A 19,435-nucleotide genomic window follows, 5' to 3' on the forward strand; every position below is an offset into this window, starting at 1 on the left:
TAGCCTCTACCATTTTCCCCGGCACCGATGTCAGACTCACCGGTCTATAATTTCCCGGATCTCCCCTGGAGCCTTTTTTAAAAATGGGCGTTACATTGGCCACCCTCCAATCTTCCGGTACCACGCTCGATTTTAAGGATAAGTTGCATATCACTAGCAGTATGTCCTTTGAAGTAAAGAAAAAATAAAGAGAAGTTGTTGAATTGACAAGCGGTTGTGTGAGATATATTGATTAAGCTTCACCCCATCGCAGAGGTGGTGTGAAGAAGGTAAACCTCATAAGTGAGTGTACGCCAGAGCTGCGCTCAGGCGGTACAGGCCAAATTCGTTCATCATTTATTTCCACTTGTCATCAAACCAAAACGGTTTATAATGTGCAAAGGCAATTAAAACAAACAAAACAGGAATGCCATAGTTTAATAGTAAGTAGAAACATGACTGCAGATAAAGGCCAAATGGCCCATCCAGTCTGACCATCCTCTGTAACCCCGAGTGGAGTGGAGTGGAATGGAGGAGTAGCCTAGTGGTTAGTGCAGTGGACTTTGATCCTGGGGAACTGAGTTCAATTCCCACTGCAGCTCCTTGTGACTCTGGGCAAGTCACTTAACCCTCCATTGCCCCTGGTACAAAATAAGTACCTGAATATATGTAAACTGCTTTGAATGTAATTGCAAAAACCTCAGAAGGGCAGTATATCAATTCCCTAACTCCTCCTTTTCCTAAGGGATCCCACGTGTCTGTCCCACGCTTTCTTAAATTCTGACACAGTCTTCGTCTCCGCGACCTCCACTGGGAGGCCATTTCATGCTTCCACCACCCTTTCCGTGAAATAATACTTTCTTAGATTACTCCTAAGCCTAGTCCCTCTTAACTTCATTGTATGCCCCCTTGTTCCAGAGTTTTCCTTCAGTTGAAAAAGGCTCACTTCCTGTACATAAATGCCCTTGGGATATTTAAACCTCTCTATCATGTCTCCTCTCTCCCAGCATATACATGTTGAGGTTTATAAGCCTGTCCCCATATCACTGGCATAGCTACATGAGGCCACGGGGGCCTGGACCCCCTCATATTTCCTCTGGGTCTCTGGTTTTGCTGGCGGGGTTGCCCAACCCCCGCCAGCTGAAGCCTTGTCCAGCGCCGGTCTCCTGCACCGCTGCGTTGCCTGCCCTGCTGTTTCTTCCCCCTCACGTCCTGCACACTCCTTTTTGTGAAATTGAGCAGTTTCACTAAAAGGAGCATACAGGACATGAGGGGAAAGAGAGAGCAGGGCAGGCTACACAGCGGCGCCGGAGACTGGCACTGGAGAAGATTTCATCTGGCGGGGGTTGGGGTCCCCCGCCAGCCAAGGTACTTGCTGCAGCAGTGGGTGGGGAGGGAGCAGCAGGGAGGTGGGGGGAGGAGTGGCAGGGGGCAGGGGGAGTGGCAGGACCAAAATTGCTCCCCACCTCAGCCTCTGGCCCCCTCCCACCGCAAGGTCTGCTACACCCCTGCCCTATATGTTTTATGTTCAAGACTGCTTACCAAATTTGTAGCTGCCCTCTGGACCAACTTCATCCTGTTTATATCTTTCCGTAGGTGCGGTCTCCAGAACTGTACACAGTACTCAAAATGGGGCCTCACTAGAGACTTATACAAGGCACTATCACCTCTTTTTTCCTGCTGCTCATCCCTCTCTTTATGCACCCAAGTATCCTTCTGGCTTTGACCGTCGCTTTTTCTACCTCTTTGGAAGCTTTAAGGTCATCAGACACAATCACCCCCAAGCCCCTCTCTTCCTTTGTCCGCAGAAGCACTTCACCCTCTATATTGTACCGTTCCCTTGGATTCTTGTGACCCAAGTGCATGGAAGGGAGTGCGAGAGACCAGCATAGTCCAGATATGTGGGGACAGTGGCATAAAGTAGTTGGATAGATAGATAAATAACACGTGAACTAAACAAATAAATAAAGAAATGCCTCCCTCCAACCCTCTCCTATGAGCACTTGTGGTTGGAAGACAGAGAAACACTGCTGTGATCTGTTTGGTTCAGATCTGTTTCCTTTTCCTGTCCCCTGCTCAAGACAGCGAGTAACTAGGTGCAGGAAGGGAAAGCTACAGAAAGCAGATACTCAACTTTCTGCTTTGCTCGGCCGCATTTCTGTTTCTGCCTCAGCTGCTCTGTTTCTTACATTGCTCGACACTAGTCAAGGTCACTAAGGTTAGAAAGTCTGGAAGACATGAGAAGATACTCTGGAGGTAGGGCAGACAGTGCAGAAGATCCGAGAGACTTAGGCTGTACATGTGTGCAACTCTTTTCGGAGAGTGATCACATCCTTGGCGGCTTAGTCATATTTCTCCAATTTCCAGTATCGAGTCAAGTTCAAGATTTTACTACTACTACTACTAATCATTTCTACAGCGCTACTAGATGTACGCAGCACTGAACATGTGAAGGGGCATTTTTGAAAGGGAAGTCTAAGTTGCGATTTGGACGTCCTTGCAAAACGGTGAAATCCAGGGGCGGGGAAACCTGTATTTTCGAAACAAGATGGATGCTCATCCTTTGTTTCAAAAATACCGTCAGAGACGTTCAAATCCTGAAATTTGGACGTCCCAAGGCATGGACGTTTCTAACTTTCGGCGATTTTCGAAATCAAACATAAGCAATAGACAATTACAGCAGTAAAAATATTCAAATAACAATACAAAGTATGGCATGGAGGGGCATTTTCGAAATGACGTCTAAGTCCGACTTTGGATGTTTTGCGAAAAACGTCTAAAATCTGAAAAGGAAAGAAGGTCATTTTTGAAAAAGAAAAACGGCTATCTTTTTTTTTCGAAAATACTGTGGACGTTTTGTTTTTTGGACGTTTTATGATTTGGACGGGTTTTTTTGGGTCCATTTTCGAAAACAAAACATCCAAGTGCCAAATGCACAAAATCAAGCCATCGGGATATAGGAGGAGCCAGCAGTTTTAGTAGACTGGTCCCCCTGACATCCCAAGTCAGCAATAGGGCACCCTAGAGGGCACTGCAGTGGACTTCATAAAAAGCTCTCAGGTACACATCTCACCATTGCTTCCTTACCTTGTGTGCTGAGCCCCCCAAAACTCACTACCCCCAACTGTACACCATTACCATAGCCCTTATGGGTGAAGGGGGAACCAATATGTGGGTACAGTGGATCTCTGGTAAGTTTCAGAGGGCTTACAGTTTTGTCCACAAGTGTAACGGGTAGGGCAAGGTAGGAGCCTGGGTCCACCTGTCTGCAGGGCACTGCACCCACTACTAGACTACTCCAGGGACCTGCATGCTATTGTAATGGACCTGAGTATAACATTTGAGGTTAGCGTAGAGGCTGGCAAGTAATGTTTTTCATCATTTTTTTAGGGGGTGGGAGGGGGTTAGCGACTACTGGGGGAATAAGGGGAGGTCATCCCTGATTCCCTCCAGTGGTCATCTGGTTATTTAGGGCACCTTTTTGTGCCTTATTTGTTATAAAAACAGGTCTAGCTCAAAACGTCTTAGTTTTAGTCCTGGACGTTTTTGTTTTGTTCCATTATGGCTGAAAAATGTCTAAGTCTTAGGAACGCCCAAGTCCCGGCCTGAACACGCTCCTGGCACGCCCCCTTGAGATTTGGACACACTTTTGATGGGCTTCATAGAAAAACGTCTAAAAATAGGTTTCGAAAATACTGATTTGGAAGTTTTTGTGAGAAAAACTTCCAAATGCTGCTTTATGTCACTTTTGAGATGTTTTTCTGTTTCGAAAATGAGCCCGATAGTATACTACTTAAACCAAAAGGTAACTGAACGAAAAGGTCCCACGGGACAAGCAATAATACACAAAGGAGTGGGAAAAAAAAGGAAGGCTAGACAAACCTCAGGAACAATACGATCACAATTTATTACTTAAAATACGTATAAAAATAATGTAATATATTATATAAAAAAATACCCAATAATATAAATATGCTAAAAATCCAATAAAGCACATTAAAATCAAAGCTCATGACTTAAGCTCGACACGGCACCATGTTTCGGCAAGTAACGCCCCTGCTTCAGGAGTCTTACAATAAATGTATCAGAAAAAGGCTGTTGGGTGAGAAAAGCAAGGAGGTCTTTAAAAAGACCATGCATGTATAAAGCTAATGCACTCAAAGGTAAAATAAGTGTCAAAAAAACAAAGGCTATTGTACCGAAAGAACAAAGTGACAGCATGCCTAGCTGATGCTATGCTCAGAAAAGAGCATAGCATCAGCTAGACGTATTTATATTATTGTGTATTATGTTATATATATTACATTATTTTTATATGTATTTTAAGTAATAAATTGATTGTATTGTTCCTGAGGGTTGTCTAGCCTTCCTTTGTTCCCACTCCTTTGTGTATTATAGTATACTACTTACAGTGTCAACACAGTACATAATAGAACATTTTAATAGACATTTAATAGACTCTGGAATTCGTTGCCAGAGAATGTGGTAAAGGTGTTTTGCTTAGCGGGGTTTATTAAAGGTCTGGATGGCTTCCTAAAGGAAAAGTCCATAGACCATTATTAAAATGGAATTGGGGAAAGTCCACTATTTCTGGGATAAGCAGTATAAAATGTTTTGTACTTTTTGGGGGATGATGCCGGGTACTTGTGACCTGGATTGGCCACTGTTGGAAATGGGATGCTGGGCTTGATGGACCTTTGGTCTGTCCCAGTATGGCAATACTTATGTACTTATGTAAGTGTAGGGTATAAGCAAAGATGAAACATATAGATAGGGTATTTTAAAAAAATTACTTCATGGACACTTACCGCTACCCAATTTGTAGGAAGTAAGGGCTAACGCAGTATTCCTGTGCTAACCACTGAGCGTGCTAATGTGGATGCCTTGAAGTTGGAGGCAGACTTAGACGTTGTTGCAATCACGGCGACGTGGCTCAATGGTTCCCATGAATGAGATGCAAACATACCAGGCTATAATCTATTTAGGAAGGATAGAGAGTGTCGAAAATGTGGAGGAGTAGCTCTGTATGTAAAGAATGATATCATGGCGACTGAAATGACAGGGACCTGGGGAAAAGAAGAAGCGATATGGATCACCTTAAAAAGAAAGGATAGAATCTCTGTCCATGTGGGTGTTGTCTACAGACCCCCCGACACAATTAGAGGAACTAGATAAAGATCTGATCGCAGATATTCAAAAATTAGGAAAGAAAAAAGAGGTTCTCTTGATGGGAGATTTCAATCTGCCGGATGTAGATTGGAAGGTTCCGTCTGCAAAATCGGAAAGAAGTAGAGAGATTGTGGATACCTTCCGAAGTGCTCTGCTCAGACAAATGGTGACGGAACCCACGAGGGAGGGAGCGACGCTGGATCTTGTGCTCACAAATGGGGATAGTGTGTCAAATGTCCGAGTGGGTGCACACCTGGAAAGCAGTGACCATCAAACGGTTTGGTTTGATATGACAGCTGAAGTGGAGGGCGGTCACTCTAAACTCAAAGTCCTGGATTTCAAGCGTGCTGACTTTAGTAAAATGGGGGAATACCTGAGGAAGGAACTGATGGGCTGAGAGGACGTACAAGAAGTGGAAGGACAGTGGTCCAGGCTGAAGGAAGTAATAAATAGGGCCACAGACCTTTATGTAAGGAGAGTAAATAAAAGCAAGAGAAAAAGGAAACCGATATGGTTCTCCAAGAAAGTGGCTGAGAAAATAAAGGCTAAAGAGTTAGCGTTCCAGAAATATAGAAAATCTCAAGAAGAGAAACACGGGGAGGAATACCGGGTGAAACTGAAAGAAGCCAAGAGAGAGATACGTCTGGCGAAGGTGCAAGCGGAAGAACAAATGGCTAGAAATGTAAGGAGGGAAGACAAAACTTTCTTCAGGTATATTACAGGGGCGTATCTGGAATCCGGCGGTAGGGGGGGCCAGAGCCAGAGAGGGGGGGCACATTTTTGCCTCCCTCCCCCCCCCCGCCGCCGCCGCCTCTCTCCACCCCCTCCCCGCCGTCAACCCTCCCCCGCTGCTTACTTTTGCTGGCGCCGAGGTCCCGACCCGCAATCTCCGTTTTTCGTCTTCCTCCGTGGCCATGCTTCCAGGAAGTAACGCTGCAGTGCTGATTCGTTGACTCCAGTTCGACGTCTGACGTCAGACGCCGAACTGGATTCAACGAATCAGCACTGCAGCGTTACTTCCTGGAAGCATGGCCACGGAGGAAGACGAAAAACGGAGATTGCGGGTCGGACCTCGGCGCCAGCAAAAGTAAGCAGCGGGGGAGGGTTGACGGCGGGGAGGGGGGCCAGGGCGAAATCTGCGGGGGCCCAGGCCCCTGTGGCCCCACGCAGATACGCCCCTGGTATATTAGTGAAAGGAGAATGACTAAAAAGGGAATTGTGAGACTAAAAGATACAGCGAAACGCTATGTAGATAATGATGAAGAAAAAGCCAATTTGCTAAATAGATACTTTTGTTCTGTTTTCACTGAAGAAAATCCTGGAGAAGGACCGAGAAGGACTGGCAAAAGTACACCTGAGAATGGAGTGGATAGAGCACCGTTCACGGAAGAGAGTGTGTATCAACAACTTGGAAAGCTAAAGGTGGACAAAGCCATGGGACCGGACGGGATCCACCCCAGGATATTGAGGGAGCTCAGAGAGGTTCTGGCGGGTCCTCTTAAAGATTTGTTTAATAAATCCTTGGAGATGGGAGAGGTTCCGAGGGATTGGAGAACGGCGGATGTGGTCCATCTTCACAAAAGTGGTGATAGGGAAGAAGCTGGAAACTACAGGCCGGTAAGCCTCACTTCGGTTATTGGAAAAGTAATGGAAGCCATGCTGAAGGAAAGGATAGTGAATTTCCTGGAAGCCAATAAGTTGCAAGATCCGAGACAACATGGTTTTACCAGAGGGAAATCGTCCAAAACAAATCTCATTGAATTCTTTGATTGGGTAACTGGAGAATTAAATCATCGACGTGCTATAGACGTAATCTACTTAGATTTTAGCAAAGCTTTTGACACGGTTCCCCACAGGAGGCTCTTAAATAAACTGGATGGGTTGAAGATAGGTCCCGAAGTGGTGAACTGGATTAGGAACTGGTTGACGGACAGACGACAGAGGGTGGTGGTGAATGGAGTTCGCTCGGAGGAAGGAAAGGTGAGTAGTGGAGTGCCTCAGGGATCGGTGCTGGTGTCGATTCTGTTCAATATATTTGTGAGTGACATTGCCGTAGGGTTAGAAGGTAAAGTTTGCCTATTTGCGGATGATACTAAGATTTGTAACAGAGTGGACACCCGGGAGGGAGTGGAAAGCATGAAAAAGGATCTGAGGAAGCTAGAAGAATGGTCTAAGGTTTGGCAATTAAAATTCAATGCGAAGAAATGCAAAGTGATGCACTTAGGGAGTAGAAACCCAAGAGAGACTTATGTGTTAGGCGGTGAGAGTCTGTTAGGTACTGAGGGGGAGAGGGATCTTGGGGTGATAGTATCCGAGGATCTGAAGGCGACGAAACAGTGTGACAAGGCGGTGGCTGTAGCGAGAAGGTTGCTAGGCTGTATAGAGAGAGGTGTGATCAGCAGAAGAAAGGAAGTGTTGATGCCCCTGTACAAGTAGTTGGTCAGGCCCCACCTGGAGTATTGTGTTCAGTTTTGGAGGCCGTACTTTGCGAAAGATGTTAAAAAAATGGAAGCGGTGCAAAGAAAAGCTACGAGAATGGTACGGGATTTGCGTTCCAAGATGTATGAGGAGAGACTTGCTGACCTGAACATGTATACCCTGGAGGAAAGGAGGAACAGGGGTGATATGATACAGACGTTCAAATATTTGAAAGGTATTAATCCGCAAACAAATCTTTTCCGGAGATGGGAAGGCGGTAGAACGAGAGGACATGAAATGAGGTTGAAGGGGGGCAGCCTTAGGAAAGATGTCAGGAAGTATTTTTTCACGGAGAGGGTGGTGGATGCTTGGAATGCCCTCTCGCGGAAGGTGGTAGAGATGAAAACGGTAATGGAATTCAAACATGCGTGGGATATGCATAAAGGAATCCTGTGCAGAAGGAATGGATCCTCAGAAGCCTAGCCGAAATTGGGTGGCGGAGCAGGTTGGGGGAAGACGGGTTGGTGGTTGGGAGGCGAGGATAGTGGAGAGCAGACTTATACGGTCTGTGCCAAAGCCGGTGATGGGAGGTGGGACTGGTGGTTGGGAGGCGGGAAGTTCTGCTGCGCAGACTTGTACGGTCTGTGCCCTGAATAAGGCAGGTACAAATCAAGGTAAGGTTTACACATATGTTGTCTTGTTGGGCAGACTGGATGGACCGTGCAGGTCTTTTTCTGCCGTCATCTACTATGTTACTATGTTTTATCATGTACCCATGTTTTATCATTCCCACCTTAGTAATTCCCTTATCCCTTATTTGTCTTGTCTTGATTAGATTTGTAAGTTCTGCCTCTTGCATGTTCAGTGTACAGCGCTGTGTACATCTAGTAGTGCTGTAGAAATGATAAGTAGTAGTAGTAGTAGTCTTTGGGATTCCGGAATCCTGCTACTCTTTGGGATTCCGGAATCCTGCTACTCTTTGGGATTCTGGAATCCTGCTACTCTTTGGGATTCTGGAATCTTGACACTCTTTGGGATTCCAGAATCTTGCTACTCTTTGTCCCTATCCCTTATTTGTCCTGTTTGTCTGTCCTGATTTGATTGTAAGCCCTGTCGAGCAGAGACTGTCTCTTCATGTTCAAATGTACAGTGCTGCATACGTCTAGTAGCGCTATAGAAATAAGTAGTAGCAGTAGTACTGTTTACTACTACTACTACTTAACATTTCTAGAGCGCTACTAGGGTTACGCAGCGCTGTACAGATTAACAAAAAGGACAGTCCCTGCTCCAAGGAGCTTACAATCTAATGGGCGAAATGTCAAGTTGGGGCAGTCTAGATTTCCTGAAGAGAGGTATGGTGGTTAGGTGCCGAAAGCGACACTGAAGAGGTGGGCTTTGAGCAAAGCTTTGAAGATGGGCAGGGAGGGGGCCTGGCGTATGGGCTCAGGGAGTTCATTCCAGGCATGGGGTGAGGCGAGGCAGAAAGGGAGCAGCCTGGAGTTGGCGGCGGTGGAGAAGGGTACTGAAAGGAGGGATTTGTCTTGAGAACGGAGGTTACGGGTAGGAATGTAAGGGGAGATGAGGGTAGAGAGGTAGGGAGGGGCTGTAGATCGAGTGCATTTGTAGGTTAAAAGGAGAAGCTTAAACTGTATGCGGTACCTGATCGGAAGCCAGTGAAGTGACTTGAGGAGAGGGGTGATATGAGTGTACCGGTCCAGGCGGAAGATAAGACATGCAGATGTGACATATGATTGTTATGAGGATGTTGTCAATATGTAATTGTTCAAAAAACCTTAATAAATAAATATATATAAAAAAAAGACATGCAGAACACCCATTCTTCACCCCCAGACATGCCCCCTCCCCCCCCTCAAAATATATATTTTTAGCACACAGCATGCACTGATTTGGCAGTTACCGCAGGAGGCTTGAGTGCGTCCCACTGTACGCCATTTTAGGCTGCATCCTAACACAGCTTAGTAAAATGGCCGCTAAGTATGAACCTGAGGAAATGGAAGGGATCTGAAGGAGTGGCAGTGGGGTTTGAACCCTGGCTTCTCTGGTTCTTAGCCTGCTGTTCTAACCATTAGGTACAGCTAATAATAAGACATATTCCAAACATGTTTGGTAACTCAACAGGAAACTATAGGTCAGCATTTGATAACCTACCTAATAAAATTGATAGGCAAATCATTTTATGGTTGCCAGTAACCTCAGGATTTATTTTACAGTGCCGATGAACACCACTGGTCACATGGCCAAAGGGATAATGCTAGACTGGGGGAGCTGGGCCTGACTGGGCACCTGCATATATTTCCAGAATACTGAAAATACTATTCTGAGTAATATGCTGTGAATGTTAGGTATTATTAGGAAAGGAATGGAAAGCAAAAATGATAATCTTATAATGCCTTTGTATCGCTCCACGGAACGGCCGCACCTCGAGTACTGTGTGCAATTCTGGACACCACATCTCAAAAAATATATATAGCAGAATTAGAAAAAGTACAGAGAAGGGCGATGAAAATGATAAAGGGGATGGGCCGACTTCTCTATGAGGAAGGGCTAAAATGACTAGGGCTCTTCAGCTTGGAGAACAAACGGCTGAAGGGAGATACGATAGAGGTCTATAAAATAATGGGTAGAGTGGAATGGGTAGACATGAATTGCTTGTTTACTCTTTCCAAAAATACTAGGACTAGGGGGTATGCAATGAAGCTACAAAGTAGTACATTTAAAATAAATCTTAGAAAATATTTCTTCACTCTGTAATTAAACTCTGGAATTTGTTGCCAGAGAATGTGGTAAAAGCAGTTAGCTTAGCAGGGTATTAAAAAAAGGTTTGGCTACCTTCCTAAAAGAAAAGTCCATAAGCCATTACAACAGTGGTCAAGGGGGAAATCCACTGCTTATTTTTAGGATACTGTCAAAATTTAAGGGCACTTCTCTACTAAAATATAAACTCAAAACAATGTATACAGTAGAGGATATCAAAAAGTACAGTATGTTACAGCAAGTTGTAACGGGTAAGTCTCATATGTGCTCAACGGCTGGTGTCACTTCACTCCCTCGGTGAACCTCTTGCCGCATACATATTATAATCATCGACTTTTACCCCCAACCTACCAATACTTAAATTTTTCACTCTTTATTCTTAACATTATATAAAAGTTAAGGCAATGTGTTACTTATCTTGTCTTATTTTCAAACAGGTGTGCTCACAAACCCCGACAGGTAGCCTGTTTCGCAATACTTGCTTTGTCAAGGGGGAGCCCTTCACCACATGTTTGATCGTAACACCTCTGGTTTTCGATGATTATAATATGTATGCGGCAAGAGGTTCACCGAGGGAGTGAAGTGACACCAGCCGTTGAGCACATACGAGACTTACCCGTTACAACTTGCTGTAACATACTGTACTTTTTGATATCCTCTACTGTATACATTGTTTTGTATTTTTAGGATAAGCAGCATAAAATCTGTTTTACTGTTCTGGGATCTTGTCAGGTACTTGTGTTGGGCTTGATGGACCTTCAGTCTGTCCCAGTATAGCAACGCTTATGTTCTTTTGGTACACCTTACTTTTATTATTTTTATGATACATAATCCCCTGGATTCTATTCATGTGCATAACACCATCAATAATAGAGGTACTCGGACAAGGCAGCTGGTACATCTGCATCAAAGGCACAGTGAAAGGGAGCTTCCCTGCTTTGTTCAAAAATGCCCCTACTGTCCCTTTACTGCTTATGAAGGTGTTGCCCCCTTCCACTCTAAGAATTTTAATTTGCCCCACCAGAGCCCATCCCTCTCTAGCCCCACCCACCTTATCCTCCCTGAACAGTTGAGTCACAGACCACCTATTTCCCTGGATTGGTAGTGTAAGTTTATGGATTATTAAAACTTGCTATAGCGTTCTAACTTACATAACAGTGCAGTGTACAATTTAAAAATTTAGAAAGGAAAAGAACTCCATTAATGACAGGAAAGGTGCACATTCATTCTAATAAAGAGAGAGGATAGAGGAGCAGAACAGTAAAACATCTCCTCCCCTTTTCTCCCAACCAGTGTTGCCCAAGATATATATATATATATATATTGTGAGCACTCTGGAGAGCTGGTACGAGGGAAAGGGGATAGTGGTTCTTTCAGCTGGCATCATCCCCGGTCATTCAGCCCAGCTAGGAGAGCAGGGCGCCCTCTAGGGATCAAACTGCCAGGGAAAGCTGTAATGCAGGAGAAAAACTACACTCCCCAGAAGCCAGTGCAGGGTCAGCTGAACTCTCAGGAGGGGGAGGGTGGAATGACTGATTGGGAGATGAGGTCTGATCCTGGAGATGGGGAACAGCTGGTGGAGCTTGGGGAGGAGGAGGAGATGGAGTGGAATAAAGAAGAGGTAGAAGGAGAAGGTAAGGGGGAATGTATGGAGGTGGGTGGTTTGGCTCTAACCCGTGCAGACAGGGTGAGAGCTTTTGTGGCCTCAGCATTGCCCAGGTTGTGGAGTTGGGGGAAGCTGGGAGCAAAGCAGTGGGGGAGCAACTGGAAAGCACAACTTGCTACCATATTGGCTGTTCCCAAGAGGTAGTGCTGTGGAAGGGGGGGAAGGGTTTTAAGACAGAAAGGCATGTGCATTTTGGGAACTTAAAACTGTAGGAGGTGAGAGAGGAGGTGGTTCCAGCTAAATCTCCAAAACTATCTGCGGTGAAGATAGTGTGGCTGGAGGTTTGGGAGGGAGAATTTAAAACAAAAGCCTGTAATTGAAAATGGATTAAGGTTTTGCTGATAGTTGGAGGTGTTTAAGCAAGGCTGACATCTGTAACAATAAAGAACTTGGATTGCTTTTACTGCTGGAGTGGGACTGATTTTCTCAGCAGCTGGCAAGGTGGAGAGAGAGAGCGAGCGAGCGAAAGTGCGGTGGCTGGCTAGGAAAGCAGACGGAAGCGGGTGAAAGCTAAGCAGGGTCAACCCCAGCTCCCACCTGGAAGGGGAACCTGGTTACAATATGTATATATTCCAAATTTTCTGAAGTCGTTCAGCCTAAACTGGATCTGAGACCTGTCTGGAGAGAATCTGCCCCTGAGGGAGAAGGAGAGGAGACACTCCCCTTTTGTGGTTGTTTTTTTTTTCAGTATAGAAGTCAGGAACCGAAACTGAAATCAAAGCCTATTCCTAATTCTCTGTTGCAATCATGGCTGCAGTGAGCTCTGCTGAGAGTCTGCGGGAAGAAGCGACTTGTTCTATCTGTCTGGATTATTTTACAGACCCGGTGATCACAAACTGTGGACACAACTTTTGTCGCTCCTGTATCGCTCTGTCCTGGAAGGGGTTAAAAAGAAACTTCCCCTGTCCCCAGTGCAGGGCAGTATCGCAGGAGAGCAACCTCAAGCCAAATAGGCAGTTGGCAAATATGACAGAAATAGCTAAAAAGCTCTCTCAGGGCTCACAGAGGCTGCAAGGTGAGCCTCTGTGCAAGGAGCATGAAGAGAAGCTGAAGCTGTTCTGTGCAGATGACGAGACAGCAATCTGTGTGGTGTGTGACAAATCCCGAAATCACAGATCTCATACAGTGATCCCCATAGAGGAGGCTGCGCAGGAATACAAGGTGTGTGTTATCATCTTTATTATCACAGGAAACCCTGGGATGGCAGATATTTTGGGAAACCCTGAACTGATGCAATAGACCCACGCTAGACATTTGTCTTCCCATCCCAACTGAGGTGGCTTCCCATTTCTCACTCATTGTTAAGGGGTGGAGAACGTGAGAGTGCCAACGTGGCAGGAGCTGTATTACCTGTGAGGCAGAGGTAGAATCCTCCCCCCCATGTTAGGTATTATTAGGAAAGGAATGGAAAACAAAAATGAGGACTTTATAATGCCCTTGTATCGCACCATGGTGCGACCGCACCTCGAATATTGTGTTCAATTCTGGTCGCCGCCTCTGAAAAAAAGATATAGTGGAATTAGTAAAGGTGCAGAGAAGGGCGACGAAAATGATAAAGGGGGTGGGACGACTTCCCTATGAGGAAAGGCTGAAGCAGCTAGGGCTCTTCAGCTTGGAGGGAGATATGATAGAGGTCTATAAAATAATGAGTGGAGTTGAACAGGTAGACGTGAAGCATCTGTTTACGCTTTCCAAAAATACTAGGACTAGGGGGCATGCGATGAAGCTACAAAGTAGTAAATTTAAAACGAATCAGAGAAAATATTTCTTCACTCAACCTGTAATTAAACTCTGGAGTTCGTTGCCTGAGAATGTGGTTAGCGTAGCAGAGTTTAAAAAAGGTTTGGACGGCTTCCGAAAGGAAAAGTCCATAGACCATTATTAAATTGGACGGGGAAAATCCACTGTTTCTAGGATAAGCAGTATAAAATGTATTGTACTTTTTGGGGATCTTGCCAGCATCTCTTTCCTTCCCTTCCATGTTTGTCCTTTGGGGCACACTTTCATGTTTGGCATGTTTTGCTTGGTGATACTTTGCTTTTCAGCATGGTTTATGCTGTACCTTGGGATTTTTTAGCCACTTTGTTTACTGTTATATCATCAGTGGCTGAGACAATTTGACTCCTGAGGTATGCGGTATTGGCGCCAAAATGCAGAACTGCATCGAGTTCTTTTTTTCAATAAACCCACTGTTTGAAAACAGATTTGGCCTACCCCCTGCTCTTTGCTTTTGTTTCACTTTTTTTTTTGTGGTTTGTTGTTAGGGGAATACTTCTTGTTTTGTGTGACCCTTCTTCCCTTCCCCCATCCACTGTTGATCTCACTGCCAGCCAACCTCCACCTGAGCCCCAGCCTGTATCAAAAAGAAATTCACTATGGCGGTGAGCCTTCGAGCACCATGCATGCTCAGAGTCTGCTGGCTCCTCTCCCCTCTGATGCAAACTTTCATTTGGAGGGGGTGGGACACTGCAGATCCTGAACATGGAGGTTTGAGTAACAGGAGACGGTGTGCCGTCACAAGGCTGAAGTCACTCCACCCAAGGAGGTTTTCATTCTACACAATGCAGCTGCTGCCATCTTGGTACACCCAAAACAAAGTAATTGATATGGCAACAAGCTCCGCCTACTGGCTTCAGCCCAGATAATGGACCAAGCATGCTCCTGCCATCTCCTGTTAAACCTCTTTGGGCCTGAGCATCCGTGGAGATGCTCAAAAGCCAGTCCCAATGGATTGCTACCCTGCTGCTGCCTTGCTGGATGAGCCAGTGCCACATTGCCACCCTATGCAGTCACCTAAACCAACTGGAGGTAGGGCCAGCCCTGATGGTTTTACTATATAAAACAGAGCTTTCTCACAGTTGCAGCTGCTGTGATCTGCTGACCCTACTGAGGTGTGTCTGAATGATGTGCCTTTGTAGTTCTGGCATGGGCCGCAACCCCAAACATAGCATGCATCAGTGGCGTAGCCACAGGTGGGCCTGGGTGGGCGAGGGCCCACCCATTTAGGGCTCAGGCCCACTCAACAGTAGCACACGTTTAGTGGTAGCTGGTAGGATCCCAAGTTCAGCCAGCTGAAGACTGTGAATGTTCAGTTTTCAGTGCATGCCTGCTCTCAGACTGCCAAGGTGGAAAGAAGCATTTTCCCACCAGCTGAGATATTTTTGGGTGGTGGTTGGGGGGGGGGGGGAGAACAATTGGTGCCCACCCACTTCTTCCCTAGGCCCACCCAAAATCTGTTGCCTGGCTACGCCCCTGGCATGCACAACCCCATTTTGGGTTGGAACTCACAGTTTGGGAAGCGCTGATATAAATGAGGATGATTATATTTTTGATATAATCCTCCTGCCTCTTGATTGCATTATGAATATATTTTTCTTGTGGTTGTAAATCACTTCAAATCTTTTGATAACGGTAATAAAACAAAGACAGTAAAACTAAATAAATAGAATTTCCTTCTACTTATTCTTTGAAATGGTAAAACACTCATAGGAAGAAGTGTCTGATTGAGAATGCGCTGCTTGATTTTCACTATCCTCCTCCCACTCCCCTCACCCCCCCCCCCCCCCACCGCCCTGCATAAACTATTCTTAAAGAACTTTTCCTGCTGCTGAGAAATGCAGTGTTGAAATATTACAGATACTGATTATCACACCAGGATCTGCTGCTGCCACCAACCAAAAAAGGGGTCCTTTTACTATAGTGCACCTAAAAATGGCCGGCGCTGGTGTAGACGTGTGTATTGGATGCACGCAGGTCCATTTTTCAGCGCATGTGCAAAAAAGACCTTTTTTGGGGGGGCCAAAAATGGATGTGCGGCAAAATGAAAATTGGTATGCGCCCATTTCGGGTCTCAGACCTCACCGCCACCCATTGACTTAGAGGTAAGGTCTCACGCGTTAACCAGGTGGTAATCGTCAGCATGCGTACAATGCTGATTACCGCCCGGTTAGCGCTGCGCATGTAAAGAATGAAATTACCGCCTGGGCCATGCGGTAACCGTATGACGTGCATACACGCCTACATGGCTTAGTAAAAGGGTCGCTAAGTGCTTTTGAATATTGACCTCAGAGTTTGTAACTCATACTCTGTCATACCGATATTTGAAGATGGTGGACTAAAGGCGGTAAATAAAGCCTAATCAATCAATAAATAAATAATACATTTAATAATATTACATACAATAATCTGTTTTTATTTGGATGATTAATAAGGGAAAGATATTTCCTAAAAATTAAAAGGAGAGAAAACAGAGGAAAATACCAGAAGACCAAATCCTTACAAACTATCATTTTTTTTGCTGTACCATACATGGGACCAAACTTAATGCATTTCTGCTACACCTATAAGGAATATTGATCTTAAGGTCGTCTTAGGCTGATATTGGTGCTTGAAAGATACATTTGGAATTCTTAAAACTATTTTTAATATGTACAGGAAAAATTTGCAGATTGCCTGAAACCTTTGAGAGAGAAGTTGGACGAGATTTTAACATTTAAATCCAATGAGCTGAAGAAAGCTGAGGAGGTGATGGTAAGAGTATCATTCTTCCTATCACTGTCTTAATAAACTAACGCATCAACTCTGCCTCCTTAAACAAGGCACGTAGAGGGTCATTTTGTCAGAAGCAGTACAAGCAGGAAATACGTCTTCCAGAGGGATATCAGACAGCACAACACAAGAGCATATGCCTCATTATAAATTTTCCTCCCTGAAATTTCCCGAGGCTGAAGTAACTTTGTGTGTGTAGGTAACATAGTAGATGACGGCAGAAAAAGACCTGAATGGTCCATCCAGTCTGCCCAAGACAAACTCATGTGTATACCTTACCTTGATTTGCACCCGTCTCTCCCAGGGCCCAGACCGTACAAGTCTGCCCAGCAGTTTTTCCCGCCTCCCAACCACCTGTCCCGCCTCCCATCACCGGCTCTGGCACAGACCATACAAGTCTGCCCTCCCCTATTCTCGCCTCCGAACCACCAACCCCTCTTCCCCCACCTGCTCCGCCACCCAATTTTAGCTAAGCTTCTGAGGATCCATTCCTTCTGCACAGGATTCCTTTATGCATATCCCACGCATGTTTGAATTCCGTTACCGTTTTCATCTCTACCACCTCCCGCGGGAGGGCATTCCAAGCATCCACCACCCTCTCCGTGAAAAAATACTTCCTGACATCTTTCCTGAGTCTGCCCCCCTTCAATCTCATTTCATGTCCTCTCGTTCTACCACCTTCCCCTCTCCGGAAAAGATTCGTTTGGGGATTAATACCTTTCAAATATTTAAACGTCTGTATCATATCACCCCTGTTCCTCCTTTCCTCCAGGGTATACATGTTCAGGTCAGCAAGTCTCTCTTCATATGTCTTGGAACGCAAATCCCATACCATTCTCGTAGCTTTTCTTTGCACCGCTTCCATTTTTTTGACATCCTTCGCAAGGTACGGCCTCCAAAACTGAACACAATACTCCAGGTGGGGCCTCACCAACGTCTTATACAGGGGCATTAAAACCTCCTTTCTTCTGCTGGTCACACCTCTCCCTATACAGCCTAGCAATCTTCTCGCTACGGCTACCGCCTTGTCGCACTGTTTTGTCGCCTTCAGGTCCTCAGATACTATCACCCCAAGATCCCTCTCCCCGTCCGTGCCAATCAGACTCTCCCCGCCTAACACATACGTCTCCCTTGGATTTCTACTCTTTAAGTGCATCACTTTGCATTTCTTCGCATTGAATTTTAATTGCCAAACGTTAGACCATTCTTCTAGCTTCTTCAGATCTTTTTTCATGCTTTCCACTCCCTCTGGGGTGTCCACTCTGTTGCAAATCTTGGTGTCATCCGCAAAAAGGCAAACTTTACCTTGTAACCCTTCGGCAATGTCACTCACAAATATATTGAACAGAATCGGCCCCAGCACCGATCCCTGAGGCACTCCACTACTCACCTTTCCCTCCTCCGAGCGAACTCCATTCACCACCACCCTCTGGCGTCTGCCCGTCAACCAGTTCCTAATCCAGTTCACCACTTCGGGTCCTATCTTCAGCCCATCCAGTTTATTCAAGAGCCTCCTGTGAGGAACTGTGTCAAAAGCTTTGCTGAAATCTAAATAGATTACGTCCATAGCAGGTCCTTGATTTAATTCTCCTGTCACCCAGTCAAAGAATTCAATGAGATTCGTTTGGCACGATTTCCCTTTGGTGAAACCATGTTGTTTCGGATCTTGCAACTTATTTGCTTCCAGGAAATTCACTATCCTTTCCTTCAGCATCGCTTCCATTACTTTTCCAATAACCGAAGTGAGGCTTACCAGCCTGTAGTTTCCAGCTTCTTCCCTATCACCACTTTTGTGAAGATGGATCACCTCCGCCGTTCTCCAGTCCCTTGGAACCTCTCCCGTCTCCAAGGATTTATTAAACAAATCTTTAAGAGGACCCGCCAGAACCTCTCTGAGCTCCCTCAATATCCTGGGGTGGATCCCGTCCGGTCCCATGGCTTTGTCCACCTTTAGCTTTCCAAGTTGCTGATACACACTCTCTTCCGTGAGCGGTGCTCTATCCATTCTCAGGTGTACTTTTGCCAGTCGCTCGCGGTCCTTCTCCAGGATTTTCTTCAGTGAAAACAGAACAAAAGTATCTATTAAGCAAATTGGCTTTTTCTTCATCATTTTCTACATAGCGTTTCGCTTATCTTTTAGTCTCACAATTCCGTTTTTAGTCTTTCTCCTTTCGCTAATATACCTGAAGAAGTTTTTGTCTCCCCTTCTTACATTTCTAGCCATTTGTTGTTCCACTTGCGCCTTCGCCAGACGTACCTCTCTCTTGGCTTCTTTCAGTTTCATCCGGTATTCCTCCCCGTGTTCCTCCTCTTGAGATTTTCTATATTTCTGGAACGCCAACTCTTTAGCCTTTATTTTCTCAGCCACTTGCTTGGAGAACCATATCAGTTTCCTTTTTCTCTTGCTTTTATTTACTCTCCTTACATAAAGGTCTGTGGCCCTATTTATTACTTCTTTCAGCCTGGAACCACTGTCCTTCCACTTCTTGTACGTCCTCCCAGCCCATCAGCTCCTTCCTCAGGTATTCCCCCATTTTACTAAAGTCAGCATGCTTGAAATCTAGGACTTTGAGTTTAGAGTGGCCGCCCTCCATTACAGCTGTCATATCAAACCAAACCGTTTGATGGTCACTGCTTTCCAGGTGTGCACCCACTCTGACATTTGACACACTATTCCCACTTGTGAGCACCAGATCCAACGTCGCTCCCTCCCTCGTGGGTTCTGTCACAATTTGTCTGAGCAGAGCACTTTGGAAAGCATCCACAATCTCTGTACTTCTTTCCGATTTGGCAGATGGAACCTTCCAATCTACATCCGGCAGATTAAAATCTCCCAACAACAGCACCTCTCTTTTCTTCCCCAACTTTTGAATATCAGCG

General features: G+C 45.4%; 1 protein-coding gene across 1 annotated transcript in view; it reads left to right on the forward strand.

Moving 5' to 3' along the window:
- The window catches only part of TRIM39 (tripartite motif containing 39), a gene marked incomplete at its 5' end in the record, with an annotated part of 65,720 nt that overhangs the window by 25,478 nt on the left and 20,807 nt on the right, over nucleotides 1–19,435 (forward strand). Inside the window, 2 exon segments of the mRNA XM_030194745.1 lie at nucleotides 12,743–13,168; nucleotides 16,442–16,537. Of these exon segments, the coding sequence (XP_030050605.1) occupies nucleotides 12,743–13,168; nucleotides 16,442–16,537 (522 nt within the window).

This window comes from Microcaecilia unicolor, chromosome 3 (genome assembly GCF_901765095.1).
Source record: "Microcaecilia unicolor chromosome 3, aMicUni1.1, whole genome shotgun sequence".
NCBI classification, from domain to species: Eukaryota; Metazoa; Chordata; class Amphibia; order Gymnophiona; family Siphonopidae; genus Microcaecilia; species Microcaecilia unicolor.